At 31.0% G+C, this 18,611-nt stretch overlaps 1 protein-coding gene across 1 annotated transcript; it reads right to left on the reverse strand.

Moving 5' to 3' along the window:
• Nucleotides 1-921: 921 nt before the first annotated feature.
• On the reverse strand, nucleotides 922-17,948 carry LOC127727761 (nose resistant to fluoxetine protein 6-like). The gene is made up of 10 exons (XM_052234878.1): nucleotides 17,816-17,948; nucleotides 15,875-16,072; nucleotides 14,794-14,890; nucleotides 13,795-13,887; nucleotides 12,622-12,790; nucleotides 11,373-11,452; nucleotides 10,082-10,205; nucleotides 4,438-4,624; nucleotides 3,037-3,179; nucleotides 922-1,139 (listed from the first exon to the last, which is right to left on the reverse strand). Exons 1-10 carry the CDS (start codon nucleotides 17,946-17,948, stop codon nucleotides 1,014-1,016), a joined length of 1,350 nt encoding a protein of 449 aa, XP_052090838.1. The 3' UTR covers nucleotides 922-1,013.
• Between the last annotated feature and the right edge of the window lie 663 nt (nucleotides 17,949-18,611).

Genomic DNA, 18,611 nt, shown 5'->3' on the forward strand with positions numbered 1-18,611 from the left:
CGAGGCTAAGGCCCACCTCCGGGTGCGGGATTTTCTCGCTGTGTTGAAGACCCATTGGTGGCCTTCGGCTGTTATCTGCTCTTTGGTCGGGTTGTTGTCTCTTTGACATATTCCCCATTTCCATTCTCAATTTTATGAGCAATACAATTTTTCCTTGTAGTGACCTGTCTATTGCTTTGAGGATTGTTGTTTGTATCACTGTTTTTAACAGGATGTTGTCTAGCCTTTTGGACGTAATTTTGTATTATTATACCTAGCTTGGTAGTGTTTTCTATTTTTTTTATTGTGAAATAGTGGATTCTTATGTTTATATCGACTGCTTGTGTAGATTCCATCCAACAACGTCATTAACTTGGGAAATTGCAGAACAGGAAAAACATAAATATTTTGTTCATTTTTGTAAACTGTAAATAAGCCAATCAATATAAAAATGAAAGGATCAGTGATTTCAAAACAACAATACAATTATAACTTATACATTTATTCATTTGCTTCAAGTCATAAAGAAAGATTTGAGGGAATGTGTTATTTATTCCAAACATTATTTCATTTTTCAAATACATTAATTTCATGAGCATGCATGCCTACTTCAAAAGCCTTGTCAATAATAAAAACTCGTTTTTCAAAACTGAATATCCTCCCTTCCAGAAAAATCGATTATTCAGCAACGATTGTCTTTTATGAGTAGCTATAACTTACAAAGTAAAAAGTAACTATATTATTCAGCTTCCTTCAACTGAAAGCAATGTACTTGATAAGGGTTTAAGCCTTTAGGTAAGTCGTGTTTCTGGAAAGTCATTTGAATAAAGAATTAAATAATTATAAGAACACAGTGATATAAACATTAACTTTTATTTCGACATAAAATTTTACCACAGTATCCAAATTAATGAAGACGTTGATTGGCATATGTATCCCAATTATTTTATGCCTACACTTGCGCAAACACTCATTTGTCATAGCTACAACACATTATGCCAACTCAATATATAAATGTTTGAAGATCAAAACACTCATTTTTTATGCTCTTTACTTTTAAATATAACTTTTTCGAGTCCCATCATCGGTGCTTCAAAGGCTAAAGATGCTAGAAACGCTGCAGCATATGACAAACCTAGATGTCCAAGAAATTCATATATCTGAAAACATAAATTTAGAACTCAACTAAAATATCGTTACGAATTTATTCCAATAACTTTTACTCTAAAAGAAATCAATGTTCATGTTTTAATTTCATTTCAGTCTTTCATGTTTGAGGCTTTTCTCCTTAAAATGCTAGATATGACTGGTAATTTAAAAAAAAGTATTTAAGTGACGAAGAACATCAAATAATTTTTGTTAAAGTTTTGATATGATAAATAGCCTGTATTGTTTTCAAATAACCTTAAACATAAAATTATTTTGGAACTCGAAATTTAAGTAGACAAAGTAGAGTTAATCTTTTTGCAATAAGAAAAGGGTCCTTACAAGATGAATACGGAATACCCCGAAATTTCACGTCAAAGTATGACTTAGAACCTTTTACTAACGATAGAAAACAGAACAAAATAGTTGGTCGACCGTTATGGAATATCTGTTTCACAGATGACGACATATATGTTGCAATTGTCGTAACCACAATCCCGTCCTCTTTTCCTCGAATGTGGCCTACCGAATCAGACTTATCACCGGGTTTGTACAGACGGATGCCACATGTGAACAAGATCTTCTTACCTTTCTCGAGCACCAGAGAGCACTCCTGGATTTTGGTGGGGTTCGTGCTCAGTCTTTAGTTTTGTAGACGGTTGTTTGTCTTTTGTCGTTTTTCGCCATAGCATTGTCATTTCATTATCGACTTATGAGTTTAACTTTCCCTTTGGTATCTCTTTAACTTGGTAATTCAAATGATATCGGAACAAAATAACATTTCTTCGTATCGTCTCGGGATGGGTTACTTCTTATGCACCGAATGGAAAAGTAACATCTTACTGTTATTCAATCGGGTAATTTTTACTGTCGTACTAACTTATTCATACAGGATATATTTGCGTGTGACATATATTAGTATACAAATAAGGAGATGTGGTATGATTGCCAATGAGGCAACTATCCACAAGATTTCAAAAGACGAAGATATAAGCAATTAGTGAACAGATTAAAAATAAAAAATTCTTTTAAACCGGAATGCAAAGACGAGGAATTTTCCCCAAAAAAGCAACTCTTGAATAAACAAGCAAAAGAGTATTAACAAAAATACCAAACTCCAAGGTGAATTCAAAAAGGGGAAGTTCATTAAACCTGACAAAATCAAAGGCTCGACTTTATCAACCAATGGAACGAATGGAAAACAACTGTCAATTTCCTGAAATAATACAACAATATGAAGGTATTATAGAAAACTGATGTTACAAGCCAAATACAAAAACCTCTGCAAAGTCAATCACTTTCTTAAATGAAAAGTTAAATTTAATGTTATTACAAATTGACAAAAAAACCTCATCGATTTTATATTGATTATCTGATAAGATTTGGTTCTACTTTCTAACGGATTTAATATAAACAAAGGTAGCGTCAAGCAGTCAATCGTTTCACGATAGTTCATAGATCACTTTCCTAAATTCGAAATAAATAAACAAAATATAATATCATTTCTAAACATAAGGGGAAAAATATCAAATGCTCGTGTTGAGAATAATAGTTCATATCATTTACAGCGAATTGCAATTTAGAAGTTTATGATTAATAGTTCAATGCGATACTGTGATGTAATCATAATAAACCGTCGCTATTTTAAGTACTAGATACACCCTGAGAACGTAAGCCCGATGGAATGTATCCAATTTACACCATTATAATTTTGTAAATGATAGCTTTCAGTAACTAAGGAAGAGGAGGTCTTTCAGCAATTTTACTTTAAATATTTAGATTATATATTGGTAAAGCATGATAAATGCAAGACATCTAAATACGTTTAATGGCATCATTGTATACAGACATATATAACCCAATTAACATGTTAAAAATTTATTTTGTATATGTGTACTCCTTTCTACTCACAATTTCTATATCAGATAGATGAATCAATCTTCGTCGTGTAGATAGGTAGTAATATATCACAGGCGGATGTACCAGATATGCACAATATGTTAATCTACTCAGTGGAATAAATCCTTTCCATGAGAGAACTGTATTCACATAACCTATAAGATATTTCAGTGAAATGTCTTAATACTTATAATGATACCAGGAATGTAACAGGAAATAGGTAGAAGCTTCAACGGGGTAATCAAGAACAACAATTCGAAGACAAACTGATAAAAGCATGGTGAAAGGATAAAGACAAAAAGAAAAACAAACGTGCATAAAATACCACACAGAAAACAACAGAATGAGCAACACGAATCCCACAAAGCTGGGGATGAACTCGTGTACTCGCGAACGGTCAGAATTTCTTGATATCTGGTTTCCTTTAGTTGTTGTTTGTTATCTTGATTTGTGAGATTTGAACATTAGTTATACCTACTGTTGCCTTATTGACGAACTCTGACAAATGGAAACCAGACCATATGTATCCTGTATATATATGTTTATATTCATTAATAAATAACTAATTGTAAACGTATAACATTTGTTTTAAAATACATTATTAGAGGAATATTCTTTTCAATGTATTAGAATCATTCAACCACAGAGACATTTTAGGTCGATTGTGTGATCGGGGATAACTGTCGGGATTGTACTTTTATTTGATCTGCATTATTTCCATTATTTTCAAACTTAACTGTTTTAATGTGATTGAATCCCAAAAATTTGATTGTATCAGTTTAGAAATATGGTTAAATATGTCTCATTGTTGAGTTGAGTTTTCATTTAGAATGATATAAAGTCCGAGATTAAAATTTGTAATTAATTTGCACAGCAAAAAAAAAGGGTTCGAGTAAACTCAACTCTTCAGTAACACAATACGAAATGTGTGTTGTTATTTAGATTAATCCCGTGCTTAATGTTACTTCAGCAACAGATAGTAGCATTTTTATCTTATTTCATAAACATTCATAATATCCAATCAAATTTCTTGATTTGGCATGACAAGTCCTTGTATTTGAATAAAGTAACATTCATTTTCATTTGTTAATGGTAATAAAGTTAATTTTGCTGAAAATAAAAAAAACTTGTGTTTTGAACATTGTTGGTGATCAATGGAAGTCAAGATAAGATAGTTTATTATTTCGGACCATACAAACATACAAATTCAATATTAATGTGTTACAATTTGAACCTGTCGCATGCGCATAAAAAAGAGAAATGGCCGGATTTATGAATTGTGAGATACCAAAGAAATCAACAACTTTCAAATGTTATAATATTTGATTTAGAAAAAAGGCGACAAATGCTATATCCATAAACCTATATTATTTAACAGCATATCGTAAAGATATGCAATAAAATTGTAATTACCTCCATATCCATGAGCACAAGCAAAAATAACCCAGCCCACAGCAGCACCCCAGACGGTTCTATGCACTGTTATGTAGAACGAAGATACCTCTCTTGATTCACGACTTCCGTTGACGTCATCATATACACCATATAAAACTGCGCATGCTGATACAGCCGCTATCAGCCAACCAAATAAATTTAGAAACTATCAAGATAAAAAAAAGTCTTATAATATTTTGGACCAAGGGCATCCTAGGAAAATATTTTTAGAAAACATGAAATTGACGTGCCTTATTTGTGACCAGCCATGAGATTTTCAGGCTAATGGGTTTAACAGGGATCTTTGTGAAGTACATGTATTCATTGATTCAAAACAAGTTATTTTGCTAGATTCTCAAAATAACAGAATTATAGAATTTTTTGTTAAATTCGAATTTATTACAAATTCATTTTTTTTTCAATTTTTTACATGTATGTTTGTTATTATAGTTTGTATGTTTGTTTTTTGTTTTTTGTTTTTTGTTTTTTTTTTTTTTTGGGGGGGGGGGGGGGTCAAGTCTTTCTAAATTAATCAAAATGTAATCGTAGCTTTGGTAACTAAATGACTGAAGAATTTTTATTCGGTTGCCATATCAACAATGGGCCGGAATCTGCAATCAAAATGATAATGACTTAAACCTTTTTCTTTCTTTCGTTAGGAAAACTACATCCATGCCAAGAAAGTGAATACCATGATATATAATAAACCATCAAGGAGCTATGTATTATTTAATATGATTTCTAATGTTCGTCTTTTATCTTATTGGTGAACATATTATAGAGAAGTTTTCATTCAATATTCTTCATTATAGAGAAGTTTTCATTCAATATTCTTCAAAGGTTGAAATATAATGTATACATAATTTAGTTGCACTTGTCCATAGATAAATGACCACATATAAAATTTTATCGACCATGTACAAATTTAGCCAGTGGGGTTTATGATGTAAGTAAACACTCGATTCAGATTACTAAATGACCATGTTACGTAAACCCCATTACACATGTTACTTTTAAGTGTATTGGGAAGGTTAAGAGTTTAAATAAGGGTAATTCAACGGTCACTTCAAAGATGCAAAATTTTAGTACAGACGTTTATTACTTTATTTGATTAATGGGATAATTTCTCCGGGTACTATATAAACAAGTTTGTTCAGTTGGTGTACTATCTGTGTATTCCAACTGAACAGAACTTTGTGTTTTTATTTTAAAGGTTAGTAAACTTTACACATTTTTTGTAATGACTTAATCATTTAAATTGAGAAATAATTTGTGGTCAAAAGTAAATTTTTAAACTGTAATCTGAAAATAGAAACAATATACTCGTTTAATTTTAATTTAATGGAAAGCTTAAATTGTTCAATGTTATTTGATTTATTTACAATTTTATTGCATTTGTTAATTATTACTATGGTAATTTGTATTTCAATTTGAAGTTTAGTATTGTACAATAATAAACAAAACAGATCTGTGTATTCCATCTGAACAGAACTTTGTGTTTTTATTTTTAAGGCACCGGACAATTTCAGAAACCCTAGTGGTATGATAAAGTCCTAAAAACAAAACATGAACAGCATACAAATTACTTGTCAGCCACATACACATACGAGTTTCATCCGACCTCCCTCTACACCAAGTCGAGTATAGTCTCACCCCAAACAATACCAAAACCAAGTATAAAAAGTGGTGGAGGAAAAGAAAACGATTTCCGGTGGATGAAACTTAGAAGTGGTAAAAAAAAAAAAACAGGACAAGGAAACCAAGCATGAACAACAACCTTAAAGGATTTCACCCGTTGTCACCAGCACTGGGATCCAAAGTTGGAGAAAGGATAACAAAGAATGGAGAAAGGAGAACGGAGAACGGAGAAAGGTGGTCCCTGACGGAGTTGAATTTTGGACGTTTATTTTAAATTTAACTATTTTTTCACGCTTTGTGTATATATTGTATATATGTTCTATGAAAAAAATCTGATTATTAGATAGCAAGTAAGTAAACGTTAATGTTAAAAATAAATTAAATAGAAAAAAAAAAGTTAAAGTTAAAGTTAAAATAGATAAAATAGCGATAAGGTGAAAAAAATAGAAAGTAAGTTAAAGTTAGTTAGTAAAAAAAAAAAATAATGTATGTAAGAATTAGGTTAAATTGAAAATGAAGTCATTGATAAAGGTAAATTTAAAAAAGAAATGTCTAAATTGAGATAAACGAAATATGAATTATTATATTTAAGTGCCTAAACATCTTTATTTAAAGTGTTGATAAAAAAAAAATCATTTAATTTGGAAGACTGTAAATGGCAACTAAGATACTAAAATGATGATGATTGATGTAAAATAAAAATAAAGAAATATGAGATGATCAGGAAAATATTTTTAGTTTACTTAATAAAAAAAACAACAAGTAACTTAGAGTAACTATATTGAAATGTAATATGTCTTAGACGCTAACGTTTAGGCGGTTCAAATTCATTAAACGTAAAAAGGAAAGGAAGAAATATCCTTGTTTATATGAGAGCCTTTAAATAATGCCTTAAACTTTAACCTTCAAAAGATAAAAGTACATAACAAAAATCAAATCTGTAAGAAGAGGTTGGTTGTTTAAAGACTTAAAAACTTGATATTATGTGGAATAAAACGTCCACATTAGAAAATGTCGAGATAAGGCAAAGTGTCGTATAAGGAACAAATATAGATAAATAAATAAATAAATAAATAGTCATTTAAAGAGAAATGCACGTGTGAAAATGAATTACAAAACTTGGTTGATTGTTAAAGTGTTTAATGGTTCTAGAGCGATTACAATTAAAATGTTGAGTAAAACATGTGTTTTAAGGTTCCTGTGTGCAAGAATTTAATGTTAGTTTAATCATAAGAATTTAATTTTAGTTGATCACCTAATTAAATTAGTGTTAAATATGTTGACCTAGCTAGTCATCATGTAAAACCTTGATTGTAGCAAACACAATATTATTCTAGCATAGGCAAATCCTTATCCATAATGGTAAATCTTAACTGTAATCAAATGTTTTAGAAAACTATCCATTGTAAAACAAACAACAAATTTGACTAAAGTAATATAATAGAAAATGAGGGTATGACTTGCGGTAGTTCTGGAGTCGGAGCAAAATACCCAGGAATATGAGCATACTCCATAGAGAGGAAATGACTCAGGTATGTTTGGAGTTCGAGCAGACTACCAAGAAAAGCGGGCTTACCACAAAAGTAATAGAGAAACAATAATAATAATGATAAAAAAAAAAACACCAACGCTCTTATAATAAAGAATAAAGAGATTTGTAAATGAAAAATATTTTTAAGATCAAATTGTTTTTGGTTTTTTTATTTAAAAAAGCCATAAATAAAATACTGCATGTATATGGTCATATAAAGTCACGAATAAGAATAACTAAAATGCAATCAGTCATCTTGGTCATAACAACTTGTCTAACCGATATATACAATATCAACAGATATCAGCCATATTCCTTACAACCCACATATGTTGTTTGGAAACGCATTTTTTTTTTTTTTAAGAATAAAAACAGATATTTTTCTTTTATGTGCTTCAATTTGTTTGTACATATTCATTTCAATTATTTGTGTTGTTGATTTGTCTTTTTCCCCAAAATTTTGGAGCTCCAAAATTAAATGGAGTGGGGGAGTATTATTATAGAGAAGTTTTCATTCAATATTCTTCAAAGGTTGAAATATAATGTATACATAATTTAGTTGCACTTGTCCATAGATAAATGACCACATATAAAATTTTATCGACCATGTACAAATTTAGCCAGTGGGGTTTATGATGTAAGTAAACACTCGATTCAGATTACTAAATGACCATGTTACGTAAACCCCATTACACATGTTACTTTTAAGTGTATTGGGAAGGTTAAGAGTTTAAATAAGGGTAATTCAACGGTCACTTCAAAGATGCAAAATTTTAGTACAGACGTTTATTACTTTATTTGATTAATGGGATAATTTCTCCGGGTACTATATAAACAAGTTTGTTCAGTTGGTGTACTATCTGTGTATTCCAACTGAACAGAACTTTGTGTTTTTATTTTAAAGGTTAGTAAACTTTACACATTTTTTGTAATGACTTAATCATTTAAATTGAGAAATAATTTGTGGTCAAAAGTAAATTTTTAAACTGTAATCTGAAAATAGAAACAATATACTCGTTTAATTTTAATTTAATGGAAAGCTTAAATTGTTCAATGTTATTTGATTTATTTACAATTTTATTGCATTTGTTAATTATTACTATGGTAATTTGTATTTCAATTTGAAGTTTAGTATTGTACAATAATAAACAAAACAGATCTGTGTATTCCATCTGAACAGAACTTTGTGTTTTTATTTTTAAGGCACCGGACAATTTCAGAAACCCTAGTGGTATGATAAAGTCCTAAAAACAAAACATGAACAGCATACAAATTACTTGTCAGCCACATACACATACGAGTTTCATCCGACCTCCCTCTACACCAAGTCGAGTATAGTCTCACCCCAACTGACACCAAAACCAAGTATAAAAAACACATTATGTACATGTATCCTGACAAAGTGATTAAATCAAAGATCTGTTAATGCAGAGTAAGATGAAAAATCAAACAGCATGATGAATAATATTAGGGCATGTATGTGAAAGGAATGTAAGAATACTTTCAACAACACATACATCTTGTTTATGTAGTTCTAAGACAGTCAAAGATAAAGAAAAATTTTTTTTAAAAAAACTAAGTATAAACATGGAATGAGACACTATCGGTTGATTTACATGTACCGGTATATGTTCATATTCTCCCTTACAATATGCAACAATGAGATTTAATCTGATTCTGGAAAGTTATAATTTTTCGGTACTTTATTTTTCTAAATAATATCTAGCAATGGTGATATAATTTTAACCATTTTGTATAATCGAAAACATATTAATGATTCAAGAGAAAGTGATTTACGCAATGAAATCTTAAAGATAAATTGTGTGAATTTAGGACGCTATTCTAAACGGGATTTTAACCTAAATTATTAATTGTACGTTAAAAAATCTACTTGTTTTGTATATCTTAATAAATTCAAATGTTTTTAAGTCATGAAAAAATTAAACTTTCTTTTACCGCGCATGATATAATTGAACATTCAGTAACAGGTACCCCGATTACGTTTGTTACTTTACATCGACGGTTTCTCATTATGACGTTTACCGCCATAAGCATGGAATGTCATGGCGGGTCACATTTGGGCGGGAAGACCCTGTCTCGAAATCACATTAAATTAATCGTCAATTAGACATATCATAAATAACTCTATTGGCTTTTTATATTTCGTCCCAATAATTACCTTTTCCATCAACTAATCCCCTGCAGTACAAGAAAAGCCCTCCCCCTATCAACCATCCGGAAACGGAAATGAAGGTTTGGAGGAAATAAAGGTTACATTTGTGCCACAGGGTCTGATCGAGTTGATCTATTTTTATTGTGATATTAGGTTATTTTCTCATGATATGCGTATTTCATATTTATTCTTTTTTCATGTGTAAAGTAATGTATGTTTATAAAAGTACAGATTTAATCATTTTTTTTTTATATCGCTGTGTTATTTAATGATATACTTACTCTATTCATTTTGAACTTTAAATCTGTTTTATAAAGTAGATATCCTGTGAACATACCAACAAGGTAAGGTCCCATTCTAAAGTATGGCCGGAAGTATATTTCATAGTAGTGGGTCATGTCACCTCTAAACATATACAATAATACATGCATATAAATCCAACGAAATAAAAGAAGAAGGAAAAAAAGACATTAACGCAAACAAAAGATAAGTCTAATACTAAATGATTTTCTCTTAATCTGTCAAAGATCAAATGTAATAACAATTAAAAACATAAATGAAGGCACGAAACGAACATTATTATTAAATAGGATGAATAAAATATGGACAGGTTGCAGTTATTTTGATATACTTAAAAAATAAATAACAATTAACATAAACAAAATCCCGTATAACACTAAGTTGCTTCGAAAATAATTCATGATCCATACACATGACGATATTGCACATCTAAAGTAAAAGTTGGCTGAACTACCTTGCTATGCGGTATGGGTTTTGCTCATTGTTGGAGCCGATACGGTGACCTATACTTGCTCACTTCTTCACCATTTGGTCTATGTTGGAGAGTTGTCTCATTGACAACCATACCGCATCTTCTTATTTGTATAAGCTGAAAAACATATTATTCACCCGTCAAACGATGACATTGGAACATTCCACTTCGTAGCCATTATTCCGGTTGCTATCCATGTTCCACATAGAAAGGCCAATAGTAAAGCGTAACCAATCATCGGGTAACTAAAGCAAACACAATACATCACCGTAATACATACTAATCAAGCAAAAACAGTTATAATTACCACATAGTTTTCGTATCTTTAAGGAATAATTCAAATTAAGTTATTTTACTTTTTATACAATAAGTAAATTCCTGCTATCATGCAATTATTCATAATAAATTCATTAAATTGTACTTTACAAAGCCAAGAGTCTGTAATTCAGTGGTTTCGTTGGTTATTGTCTGCTATATATCTGTTTTTCGTTTATTGTCTTTCCTTAATTCAGGCCATTAGTTTTTTTCATTTGAATTATTTCACATTTTGCCATGTCAGGGTCTTTTATAACTGACTATACAGATTGGGTTTTCCTCATTGTTGAAGGCCATACGGTGATCTATAATTGCTTACATCATTGTTGCCTTATTGGCAATCATACTACATCTCCTTATTTCATATTATTCATTATTCGAATTGCTTGCTTTGTTTATTCGGACAATTCTCAATTTTGACACTCTAATACGTTTAAACATTAATTCTAATAGTTGAAAAAAAGTAGTATCTCAAATTAACTTACAGAAATAATGGCAGTATAATCAAAGGACTGAGTACAAAAAACTGCATGTCATTAGCTAGATACCAAGCCCATCCAAAGCACTGAAATACATTGCATATTTTTATGAAAGTGAAATATTGAAATCATTATCACAACTATCGATTAAAACACGGATGGATAAAACCTTTGAGAGGACAGAAAAAAAGACAAAAACACATGCTTTATTATGGTGAATGTAAAAGAAAGAACTTCATTGCAAAAATAATAAAACTTCAATGAATAAGTTTGTTTAGTTACGAGTGTCATGTAAATCTATATTCAGGGTATAACCTAACCAAGAATTGACCGCAGTTTATCTTTTGTCTTGTTAAAATCAAAACATTTCGATATATTAATCTTATTTGAAAAAGTTTAATTGTTCTGCTATTCTGCAATGATAACAGGAAATATAAGAACAAACAGAGACAATTCTCAAAGGAGGTATGATAAGAGCCATAGTTGGTCCCTGAAAATTAATCAAGTCTTTCCAAACAATGTTAATTGCATTGAAAAATTAACACATAAATATAATATGGACAATTCAGTACAGAAAATTCATATGTGATGTCACTTTGACGCTATAAACATGCTGAACTCGACCTATCTTACCTAACACGACCATTTTTCTAATAGAATTTGGACAAAGAAGATAACTATGACCCAAGGCCCTTCTCAAAAAAATATTTTACATCCATCAAAATCTTTATAAAACACATCTTGTAGCAAATTATTTTTTGTGTAAAGCTTTAGCTCATGACAAGATCTCTAAACGAGGCCATGCAAAAAGTTTTAGACCTAAAATATACCAGACAAAGTTCTAAAATGTTAATACTAATATCTGACAGACTAATGTTTTATGAACATCTGAAGGATATTATTTGATATATTTATGATACTTTTTGATTTTTCGAATCCAAGGGGTAAAAAAGTAGCCTTATCACACTTTCTCCTTTTAATCATGAGACCAAAAGCTATGCCACTTTTTGAGAATAAAGTTAATATGAGTTAGTATGCAATTTCACACTAGTCTTGAAGGCCGTACTTTGACCTATAATGGTTTACTTTTACAAATTGTGACTTGGATGGAGAGTTGTCTCATTGGCACTCATACCACATCTTCTTGTATCTATTGTATATTAATAGAAGTTTCCTTATATCAATGTTATACCCTACAAAAACGCACAAATGTTTAAAAAAAACTTTAAAATGATCATCAGTTTAATAATCTTACCGTATCCTCTGGTTTTTCAAAGAAATTATTGATATACAAGAGATTGTAATACCAGGAGTTTTTACAGTAGTTGTACTCTGCGCCATCTTTTTTCCATACTGGACCACTACCGATATATGGAAAGAGTGAAACATATACCATAAGTACCAGCATGTAAGGTGGTGTCAACCTGAGAATAGAAAATACTTTCAGGAATCTTAATCTAAAAATGAACAAAAAGATAACATGTTATGAATTTGTAGCATTCGAAGCTCTTTTCTGCTTTTGCCTTCTTCGAGAACAGTCAAACCCCAAAAAATATTTAAGATAATAAATATTTTCTTGGTAAACAGTGAAAAGTAATGTTTTGGTGTGGGTTTCTACACATCTTTTTTATATTAGATATATATAGTTCAGTATAAAAGTCTTCTCGAATAAAAAAAAAACAACAAACGAACGAACAAATAAATAAATAAATAAACTATAATCATATGTTCAGTTGAAAAAAATGGGTGATATGATACAGTTAGTGTCTGAATTCTACAACAACGGTTGTTTAACAATGCGACCAAAATGTTTATTTACTTTATTGTGCAAGTGAAAGGGTAGATATTTTCTTTTTGAATACAGTTTGTACTATTGATTCTCAGTAAAACATAGTTAATATGAAAGTTTTTACTCTAATATCTTTAGCTAAGGCTTAATAATCGATCATATACAAGAAGAGGTAAACAGAAAGAACACCGGCGTGACGTTCATTGCCAATCAGATATAAACAGATCACTCCATGAACAAAAATGTCAAAATTGTTTCTTTAATTTCTTTGTTTGCTTTATGAATAGTTTTTTTTTATTAGAAATATGTTTTGAAACAAATAAAATGCATATTATTCTATATAATACAGTATTAACATACGAAAACATAACCAATCAAGTATTATATCAAATATTCTTAATAAATATATTTACGAGTTAATTAAGGATTAATTTAATAAGAAGCAGGCAAACTATGCTTGGTTGCCTAACCATGAATTATAAAGTAATTTTAAACCGGAAACTTGAATGATATTTAACATGATTTTATACAAACAGCAGCCTTATATATTTAAAATATTCCAAATCTAGACAAAGTAAAGTCTTTAATTTGTCGGTACTACATTATGCATATTTCTTTTTGAATATGTTGTATGCATACCTCCAAAATCTGTGAAAGTAAAACATTCCCCAATTAAGTTTCCCTCCTTTTTTCTTTAGTTCTTTCATTACTATGTACACCAGTAACGTTCCACTGAAATATAAATGCATACTGTTCTATTGAAATGGCAAAAGGCGCTGTACACAGTGCAGAAGGAGTTGCTATGATGTCACATAGTTATAGGTCAAAAACCCGCTGAGGGAAAAACAAAACACTTGCTATCGCAGGTTACGTTACTGGGGAAAATTTCCGACGAAAAATATTATGTACTGTTTGGTGTTAACCCTGTAAAGTTGTCCGATGGAAAACATCGACACGATGTCATATAATTTTCAGACGAACTATTTGTTGCTTTTTTGAAACATATTGTAGTTTTTACCATCAAGTCCCTAGGACACGAAATGTTGATGGGTTTTTGATAAAATTAAACCCAAATCCCCTTCAAAATGTTCTCCTTTTTTATGACTGTGAGTTTTGTAATTATTTTTTACTGATTTTATAAATTTCAAAGAGTCAATGGATTTAAAAGGTATTTTTCAGCATTTTAGTACGAATTAAAAAGGGGAAATATTCTAGCAGTGTTTACAAAATCAAATGCGTCGTCTACGTTATGTCATGTTAATAAGAATTTAGGTATATTGTAATACATAAAACCATAGTTTTTCGGATTTACTTTAAAATTTTTTCGACTAGACACGTTTAAAGTTATGGGTATTCAAATGCATGCCTACTGGGCTTTTAATTTTCATTAAGGATACCAGAAAACTGGTCATATTTAGTATACTCTAAACTAAAAATAGCCACTGTGAATATCAGCAAAAATTTTGTAGATTATGTATTCACTCTATGATGTAAAAAAGTTCTCTCTCTTGAATTTACCAGTTTTAAACGACAAATTTTGATTTCTGAAAACGAACAAGTGTTCTTTGATTTCGTTATAGTTTTTAATTTTTGATGTTCTCACCAACAAAATAACAACAACTAAAGAGTAATATTTACCTAAGAACAAAAAATGTATCTACCGAAACCAAGGCATTACTGATGGCGGGAAATGTTGCTCTTTTAATCATCTTTGGTAGAAAACTTCCTACATTATCTGAAATGAAATAGTTCTCTAATATTTATATCAAATATTAATACGAAGGTATGAAAAGACGAGTTTTTATTTTTAAATTACAGTGTTATATAGATCTATCTAATATCTATTATACTAACATCCTCCTTATGCTCGTAAGTCATGATTACTATTTCGTATATCATAAATCATATATTCAACATTTGTCCTCTAAACTACAAAGTTCTTTTATTAAACGAAACACTAGAAAGGATGTCACATTCTGTGATCTTCTCTGCCATATATAAACCACCAGCCTTACCCTCCAAAAAATATTCATTTACATATATATTGCCACACGAAATCTTATATATAGAGGTAATGCGAGTAAGATAGCCTTTCATAAGAATCTCGATCATATTCTTTTTTCCAAAATAATGTTTGTAAATACCCATATGATGACACAATAAACATGTTTATTTACACTAAAAATTACCAAACTGTGTCGTCATATTCATTTTTCATGAAATAAATATCAATTTGACAGAATTATCAAATTCTACGACGTTTCATATTCAGGACCCCCGTCTTTCACTAATCATGTGTAGTCAATAAAGACATTAAAACTTTTAACGTTGCAATGTATTTGTGTTTTGTTATTTCACCAATCAAGATTAAACAGCGTTCACCTCCAAGATGGCACTATATTATATGAAGTTTGGACAAACTATTTCAAACTGCATATAATATAGTGTCATTTTGAAGGTTTTGTAATTTTGAAAGGGTGCATTATCTGAACTGCTAATGCAAAATAAAACTATTTTTTAGTGTTAGTATTATTATTTGTATTTATCATTTTAGATCTATTTTATTTCTAGTAATTTTTGTAGTTCATAATTCAATCACTACCACCCTCTAAATTAAAAGTAAAACCACAAAAAAATGAATGTTTTGCAGTAGACGCAATCGATTGCTTAACCAAAAGCTGCTGACTTTCTTATGTTTGATAGCATCAAAATATCTTACCAACATCACTTAAAATGAATCCATATGCATGTCCAAGTATAACCCAAGTCATGGATATAAACCGGATTCCGTTGATAGCTGTTAAGGAACCTTCCGGTTGATGTGTGTTAAATATTTTTGCTCCATTGGTGTACACAGAAAATGGCAATAAAAGTTGACCAAACAGTCCTGGAAATATTAAATAATATTTTTCAATTTCTTTAAAATAAAGCAAGAAATAACTGCTGCCATCTTGTTTTAACTATGATTATTTCTATATTCTCGATTGCTGATTGTCATGAGGTAGCCGCAATTGAAATAATCCAATTGCATATGCTATTTACCACTATCCCCCCAGAATGTCTTGAATGAACTGACGGCCTCTTTTTGTTTAAAGGGTGGATCTCAATGATTAGGACATATTTTTACACTGTAAAAGTTTAACTGTTTTAGACCAGAAAATCTGGAAGCGAGTCAATGAAAACCAAAAACACAACGCAACATTTTTTATTCTTAAAAGTAGCATATATTTTGTAACAAGAGAAAACTGATAACGATGGACAGTAAAGGTAATAATACAAGTCTGTATTGTTTTTAGTGATATAAGTAGGGGAAAGACTGCATCTGTTTCATAAAAACCACTTTTGATGAAGACAAGATACGATAACTGCCCTTGAATGTTTACTAGATAACATTTTTGTTCGCTATGGAGGTTCCGTGCATGTATCGTCAAGTTGTCGGAGTTCCGGTAGGGACTGACTGTGCACCACATGTTGCGGACCTGTTTTTGTGTTGTTATGAGTTGCAATTTATGACTGGAATCAGCAGGGACCCATCGAGACGGCGTCTGATGCAGGAGTTTGGTGACACTTATGAATATTTGGATGATGTATTGGCTCTCAATAATGACGACTTCGGTATGTACACTGGGGAGATTTGTCCCGCTGAACTGACCTTAGGTAGGGCTAATGCTGACAATGGGCGCTGCCCTTTCCTGGATTTTGATATCTATGTCTTTAACGGAAAGCTTGGTGCCAAAATTTATGATAAAAGAGATGATTTTTCATTTCCTGTTGTTGATTATCCATTTTTGGATGGTGGCGTTCCCTTGTCACCATCTTATGGTGTTTGTGTTTCGGCTTGTTCGGAGATGGACGTATTTTTTCTAAAACCAGTTGTTGGCATGGTGCGGGTTGTGTTCTTCTCGTGTATTTTGTGATGGTATGGTGTTGGGCCCTGGCGGGAGGGGTTGTGCTTGGTTTTCGTATGGTGTAGACGTAGTCTTTTAATCAATCAGTTTAATTGAGGTCTGGAGCTGGTATGTCAGTAACTGCTAATAGTCCTTTGTTAATTTATGTATCATTGTCATTTTGCTTAGTTTCTTTTGTTACCTATTCTGACATCGGACTCGGACTTCTTTTAAACTGAGTTTTACAGTGCGTTTTGCTGTGTGTTTGTTTATTCTACATTGGCTAGAGGTATAGGGGGAGGGTTGAGATATCACAAATTAAACATGTTTAACCCCGCCGCGTTTTTGCGCCTGTCCGAAGTCAGGAGCCTCTGGCCTTTGTTAGTCTTGTATGTTTTTTTAATTTAAGTTCATTTATATGTTTCGGAGTTTAGTGTGATGTCCATTTTTATTGAACTTGTACACTTTTTTGTTTAGGGGCCAGCTGAAGCCCGCCTCCGGGTGCGGGATTTTCTCGCTGTGTTGAAGACCCATAGGTGGCTTTCGGCTGTTTTCTGCTCTTTGGTCGGGTTGTTGTCTCTTTGACACATTCCCCATTTCCATTTTCAATTTTATTAGTATCAAAACACAAGCAAATGTAACAGCCAATTAAACCAATCGTTGTTTTAACTTAAAACACAAGTGCTTTTAAGTCTTTGAACTAGTTTTGAAACGAGTATCAGACTATTTCTGTCCCTAAACATTCTATCAGTTTTACGCTGTTATAAACAGACCTTGTTTATATTTACTATAACTATCTGTTACATCATGATGAATCAGTGGCGTCTTTTCACTCTCTACAAATGCTGTTTCTGCATGAAGTTCTGATTGTCTACTTGTTTTCTCCCATTTAGGCAACTGAATCATTGTAACATCATAAAAGGTTCCAACAACCATTATAAATACGAAGAGAGAAATAATAACACTAAAAATGAAAAAAAAAAGATAATCTGAGACAAGATTGATAGCTAGAAGAAAATAGTGGCATATATTTTATGCTTCTACAATATACTAAAAAAAGAGGCGGAAGGTACCAAGAAGACATGTCGAAGAGAAACTGACAAATAAACGTCAGACAAGACTCAAAAAGGGCATCATATAGTTTGTTAAAAATTTCAAAACAAAACGTAATTTTTAGTGCAAATAATCGATCATAGTTCATTTCAGTTGGATTTGAGAGAATAAAAGGTGCAAATTATGCCATATAAACGATATATTTCAAATAAAACATAGTTAAGAGTACAATGTACAAAGAGCTTATAAAAATAAGAAGATGTGGTATGATTGGCCAATGAGACAACTCTCCACGAGATCTAGAGACCAAATGACACAGAAATTAACAACTATAGGTCACCGTACGGCCTTCAACAATGAGTAAAACTCATATCTTATTAGTTGGTTTGTCAATCATTCTAAATTTAATTATTCTTTAAATATGCATAAGCGTGTCTTAATTTTCACAAAAATGTAAACACTAAGATCTGTGACATATGTGCTTAAGCTATGGATACAGACTGTGCAATCATACAT

Source organism: Mytilus californianus, unplaced genomic scaffold (genome assembly GCF_021869535.1).
Source record: "Mytilus californianus isolate M0D057914Y unplaced genomic scaffold, xbMytCali1.0.p SCAF_2, whole genome shotgun sequence".
Taxonomy (NCBI): Eukaryota; Metazoa; Mollusca; class Bivalvia; order Mytilida; family Mytilidae; genus Mytilus; species Mytilus californianus.

Coding starts and splice junctions, on each gene's coding strand:
- LOC127727761 (XM_052234878.1), bottom strand. CDS start 17,948: ATGATTCAGTTGCCTAAATGGGAGAAAACAAGTAGACAATCAGAACTT. Junction 11,453..12,621: donor TTGAAAAACCAGAGGATACG/GTAAGATTATTA, acceptor AATGTATTTCAG/TGCTTTGGATGGGCTTGGTA. Junction 3,180..4,437: donor TTGTGCTCATGGATATGGAG/GTAATTACAATT, acceptor AATATCTTATAG/GTTATGTGAATACAGTTCTC.